Here is a 6,000-nt window from a genome sequence, read left to right as displayed (position 1 = left end):
TAGGGATTTGTCAATCTCACACACACACACACACACACACACACACACACACACACACTACCTTCTATATTTTATGTCATAAAAAGTTCTTTGTTGATCCAAGGTCCAATTTTGAGAGGAAGGGAGCATCACCGTTAAGAGTTTAAAACCCTGGGGGCTTCCCTGGTGGCGCAGTGGTTAAGAATCCGCCTGTCAATGCAGGGGACACAGGGTTTGATCCCTGGTCCGGGAAGGTCCCACATGCCACGGAGCAACTAGCCCAATGCGCCACAACTACTGAGCCTGTGCTCTAGAGCCCGCAAGCTACAACTACTGCTACCACACGCCTAGAGCCCGTGCTCTGCAACAAGAGAAGCCACCGCAGTGAGAAGCCCACGTGCCGCAACAAAGAGTAGCCCCCGTTTGCAGCAGCTAGAGAAAGCCCGTGCATAGCAATGAAGACCCAACGCAGCCAAAAATAAACAAACAAACAAACAAATAAATAAAATTTTAAAAGAAAAGGGTTTAAATCCCTAGAGCTTGAGTGCCCAGGTTTGCAGCCCAGCCCCCCCACTCCTTAGCTGCATAACTTTGGACAAGTCACTTAACGCTTCTAAGCCGATTCTCCTGCTGTTTAATAGGCTAATAAGCATCCACCTTATAAGGTTGTCATGAGGATGGAATGAATGAATGGATGCACTGAGAGCACTGTGGCTGGCACGCTAATCATTCAATACATATGAACTGCCCATTGCCATTGAATGAGACAGTGTGCTCCTCAAGACAGGAACAGTTTAGTATCTATTCATGGATTCATGGTTGGGCACCTACTATGCGCAGGTTAGTGGTGGATTGTGGGACTTTCACACGGACAGCTCCCAACACAGTTCCTGGCTGGTAGTAAATGTGAGTGAAATAAAATTGTAGAGATGAGCGAAGTGAAGATTACCAGGATGCCTAAGCCCTTCAGGAGACTATAATTATCGTTTAACTTACTATTTGTCTGAATCAGTGTGCATTTTACAAATAATGTCTTTATTTTAAGCATTCTGAATGGCACAGCCCTCCACCTTGGGCCAGCTCCAGAAGGGAGCAGGCATGGGGGGTGAGCTGGCCTGATTCCTTGCTGTGTGCAGCCCACAGTAGCATCACCTGCTAGATGCTTTCCCCTCCTTAACAGTTAAGTGTTTCAGAAGCAGGGCCCAAGCAGGGGCTGCCCCTATTTTGAGGAGGTGGATTGTTGCACTGCCTTTGTCTTGTTTTATGTCCTCCAGAACATGGAGACCAGTTTGACCAGCAATTCCACTTCCCATCAATGGGGACATCTATAAGAAAGAAGGTCAATGAACATTAATTAGCCTTTATGACACTCTCGTGCCCTATAGGAGGGGTAAGGTGTATAAACCCTAGGGTTCTGAGAGTCTGAATCTCTGATCTCCCAACTCCAGTCCACTGTCCTTCCTTCAGGCCATTGGCTCACCATGCTCCCTTCTACCACAGGGCCTTTACACACACTGTTCTCCTTGCCCTAAATACTCTTCCCTCCTCTATTCATCTGGTCAATCCTATTCACCCTTCAGATCTCAGCTTAAGTGTTATTTCTGCAAGGAAACCTTCCCTGATCCCTAACTCCCCATCACTACTTCATATTTTAAGCTCCCAGAGCATTTTGTAGCAGTTACAGTTGAAACTTTAAATGTATTTCTGGGACAAGTCAAATGATGTTGGTCTGTCTTTCTAAAGAGCAATCTCCATGATGACAGGAACTATAATCTGATTTGCTCACCACTGAACCCCAGCACCTAAACTGGCACACAGGAGTCCCTGAGTCCATATTAGTGGAATAAATGAATAGTTTCCAGCTTAGATGCTTCCCAGCTATAGGATGCTGGATAGTTTACTTCTTCTCAGTGTATCAAGCGGGAGCTCTGTTATCTATGTGGCCGTTGTGCATTTTAAATGAAGTAATCACACTGTGCTCTACCCTCCCTGACATTTGCCTTTCCCTTGAGGATTTCTGGTTGTTGACGAGACTGGCAAATAATCAATTACATCCACCATGATAGATCACGCGGCTGGCTGAGCCTCTAACTTGCAGTGTAGCTCTGGGTACATTACTTAATATCTCTGGGTCTCCCCATTGATAACATGAGATAGCTGGAGTGGGAGGTTTCCAAGGTCTCCTCCAACCAGTGGAAATCCTGTGGCTGTGCCGTTACACTCTTACTGGGCAGGTCACTGTGGGGGGCCTGGTTTAGACGTAGTAGGAGAGGGAGTGGAGACACCCTTGAGCACTTTATTGAGGAGGGGAGCAGAGCAGGCCCCAAGAGCAAAGGCTACAGAGTCAGACTCACTGGACCTGAATCTGGGTCCCTACACCTACTAACTGTGTGACCATTGGGCAAGTTAGCTAGCCACCCCCTGAACCTCAGTTTCCTCTATAAAATGGGGGTATTGACAGTTTCTACTTCATGAGGTTGTTGTGAGGATGAAAGGATTTAATATATGTGAAATATAAAGTAACACTATTTATTTTGCTCTAAAACCAACTAACCAATATTTATTTTGCTCTTACGATGGGTTAGGCATCCTTCCAAGTGCTTTATATGCCTTATGAGAAACTTAAGACAACTCTATGAGGTAGTTAATATCATCATCTCCATTTTACAGATGAGGAAATTGAGGCACGAAGAGGTCAAGTAATTTGCTATTAAATGATGGAGATGGAATTTGAACCCACACTGAGTCCAAGCCCTCAGCAAGGTGCCTGGTACATAGTGGACCGCTTAATAAATGTTTGGTGTTTTTATTGGATGTGCCATTTCCTTTAACAGTATCACCAAAAAAAGTCACAGAAAGGAAAAGAAAGGGGAGGAGCTGGGGGTGGAGGGAGGCAGTGCTAAGAATTCTTAGAAAATAAACCAGCTAAAGAATCTGAGAACTGGAAGAGATCTTCATCATAGTCCAGTCGTTCAGTTATTAATTCAACTGCAGCAACTGTGTGGGAACCTGAGGACCCATAGGTAAATGGGACATGATCCCTACTCACAGACACAGGGGAGGTAGAAACACACAACCCAAAACAGAATGTGCTAAGAGCTGTAATAGATACATGTTCGAAGTCCTATGGGATCCCACAGGAGAAATTAATTCTTCTTGGATGAGAATAATTTTTACAGAAGGGGCATCTATGTTGGATTTTGAGGGCTGAATAGGAGTTCACTAAATAAACAAAAGGATAAACATTCCAGAATGATTCAAAGAGATGACTCGAAGAGGCCATGCATTAGCAGTCCTGTAACATGGAGCACTCTCAGTTGTGAAAATAATAAAATATAAAATCAGGAGTCAAGATGGATCTCAAGTATCATAGTGTCCAGCTCGCTAGCCCACTCCCCGACTTTGCTCTTGCTCTTTTGAATTATTCTCTGGACTTCCCTAGACTTCCCTTTCCCAACCAACTCTCACAGACTCCTTACTTTTCCGATTGGTGATCTCACAGGCAGGGCCTTGGAATCCAGCAGGACAGATGCAGTCACAGCGTGTTCCTGAGAAGATTCAGAGACAGTATGAATCATACCACATGAAGTAAGAGCTCCTAGACTTCACCCCTCCCTCCACATCACGGCTTTTCCATTAGGTTAAAATAGGGCAAACGTTTAATTGAATGGTTTGAAATAAGAAGGTTCAGTGCCAAGAATACCCACTCCTTTCTTGAGGGTCCTTTGCTCATGAAAGGGTGTTTATTCCACCACAGGGAATGATGCCGAGTTGTTGAGGAAAATTACCCATTAGCTGACCTTTGACCTAGACATTGGTGTTGGGGGTCAGAAGCTACATTATTGAAGTCCCTGGGGCCAGTGGTCATTGATGCTCAATTTCACCACAAGTAATTGTCTAGTCTCTGCTTGAACATCTCTAGTGATGGGGAGCTCACTACCCTTAGATGTTTCATGCTACCTTAGGCCACTTCTGACATTTTGGAGGTTACTCCTTATGTTAATTTGTCACATGTCACCCTGGAGCTTCTCTCACCTGAATCACACGAACTCTCTTTACAGGACTGTCCTTTATAGGCTGGGCCCTGTCGGCATTCCAGCCTCTGGCTTCCTTTTCTCCATCACCTCCAAAGTAAAGCCTCCAGTGGGTCCCAGTCTCTAGGTCCAAGTTACACACAAGGCAAGGGGGATTTCAGCACCCCTAGATCAAAACCTGGTGCCGGTGAATGGATCCCACCTCCTGCTGAACTGACCCTCACTTACACGTCCTGGTCCTCAGGCAGAATTTCCCATTCTTAGGCTGTCACTTACATCTGCTTTGCTCATTTCCATCCCATCTGAGAAGCTAGACACACATCCCTCCATCTCAGCTGGGCAGGTGGACCCTTTCTCCCTGAGAACAGATCTTCTGTCATGTCCCCTCTGTTGAGTTTGCTCCAACCATGTGAGTTCTGCCTCGAGTCCTGCTGGCTCCCTGGGCTGGGATATACACTACCCAGCTGCTCTTGATGCCCTGTTTTGGCATCATGCTGGACCGGACTCTTTCTTAGCCCATCACAACAGGAACAGAAGATCCCAGGCCCCAGCCTCTCTCACGTTTGCCCTGCCCCATGCAGTGACCCCGGATGTGACCCTCAAGTTAGCAGTCAAGTTCTAGTGGCCATCCATGCCACCCCCCCATCCCCCAATCGTCTCACGATGTATTGGTCAGGATATGCACAAGGTGTCTCCCCTGCTCAGCCCAGGGAGGGCCTCTTCTTTGACCAGGACAGAGTCCCAGAGTCCATCCCCACTCCTTGTTACAGACCACACAGTCTCAGCCTGCTCCTGCCTTCAGTTTAATGCTGCTGTCAGCCATGGGTCCCTTGTGGCTAGAAGCTAGGTATCCCGACAGCCAGAGCAGCCTGTTCTAGCTGCCTGCATTCTGACTTCCTGGGAGATAGACTAACACTGCTTCTAACACTGGTGCATTTCGGTGCAACCCTCGGGTCAAGGCTAGCTCTCCTGCTAGTCTAAAAGCTGGGCAAAATCATGGATCCTGTCTGTCAGTGAATTCAGCTGTGGAACAGCTTCCCAGCCCTCACTCGACAACAAATTATCTGCTAGGCTTTTTTTTTTCAGAGGCCAATCCCAGTGATTCGCTTTAACTATTTTGGGCTGAGGCCCAGGGCTTCGTGCTTGTGCAAAGCTCCCTGGGTGATTCTCAGGTGCAGCCTGAGAGGACATCAGGCGCCTTGCCATAAGTAGTGCCTGAGTGCAGCCATCTCCTTGGTCCAACCCTACTTCATTGTGCTCCAGGGAGGTGGTGCTCCATGGCGAGTCACAGCCCAGCCACAGATTAGAACTACCCGGAGAGAAGAGGGTTTAGCCATCCTGATGAAGTTCTCTTCTCTAGAGAGTCTCACGTAATGATTACATCTGGGGACTGAGCATCAGCCGTTCTAAAGATCTCCAGTGGTTCTAATGCCCAGTCAAGGTGGAGAAGCTCATCCTTAAGAGGCTCCAAATGGCCGGAGTGGGGGGGGGGGGGGCGGCGGCGCTCACATTTTTTCCTCTGAGAAAAAGAACGGAGCTTTATGACAGTCCCTGGGGCCTGAGGCAGAGGACTGGGGAATGACCTGGAAATTCCCCTGGATATACACAGGAAACCCCGACCTAGAAACACGCCTCTGGAGGGTGTGTGGATTTGATCACGTGTTCCGGCCCCAGAGCCAGCCCCTCCAGATGACGTCTGCCACAAGCGACACTGGAAATGGTACCTTTCAGGACAGGGACTCCGTTCCCCTGGCAGGGAGCACACTGGCAGGAGCTGACTTCCTTCTGAAACTCCTCCAGGGCCCGCTTCATGTTCTGCCTCACTGTGCTGGAATAGGCGAAGTCGGTGGCTGTCACCAGTTCGTACAGAGGCTCTGCCTGGGAAGGGAGCAAAGGCGCTTATTTCAACAGAAAACATTCATCACATAGAAACATGAAGCAAGGCTCTACGGGAATGCGCAGGTTTGCTGCATGCAGACCACAGTGG

The 6,000-nt window shown here is 47.9% G+C and overlaps 1 protein-coding gene across 1 annotated transcript in view; it reads right to left on the bottom strand.

Annotated features, from left to right (window-relative positions):
* Nucleotides 1-564: 564 nt before the first annotated feature.
* Nucleotides 565-6,000, bottom strand: part of C8B (complement C8 beta chain) — a 41,340-nt gene continuing 35,904 nt past the window's right edge. Inside the window, exons 10-12 of the mRNA XM_012534473.3 lie at nt 5,738-5,891; nt 3,459-3,527; nt 565-1,304 (exon numbers count right to left, since the gene is read on the bottom strand). Coding sequence (XP_012389927.1) covers nt 1,153-1,304; nt 3,459-3,527; nt 5,738-5,891 — 375 coding nt within the window. The 3' untranslated portion in view covers nt 565-1,152. The remainder of the gene's footprint in view (nt 1,305-3,458; nt 3,528-5,737; nt 5,892-6,000) is intronic.

This window comes from Orcinus orca, chromosome 1, assembly GCF_937001465.1.
Source record: "Orcinus orca chromosome 1, mOrcOrc1.1, whole genome shotgun sequence".
NCBI classification, from domain to species: domain Eukaryota; kingdom Metazoa; phylum Chordata; class Mammalia; order Artiodactyla; family Delphinidae; genus Orcinus; species Orcinus orca.
This window is presented reverse-complemented; position numbering and strand designations above follow the sequence as displayed.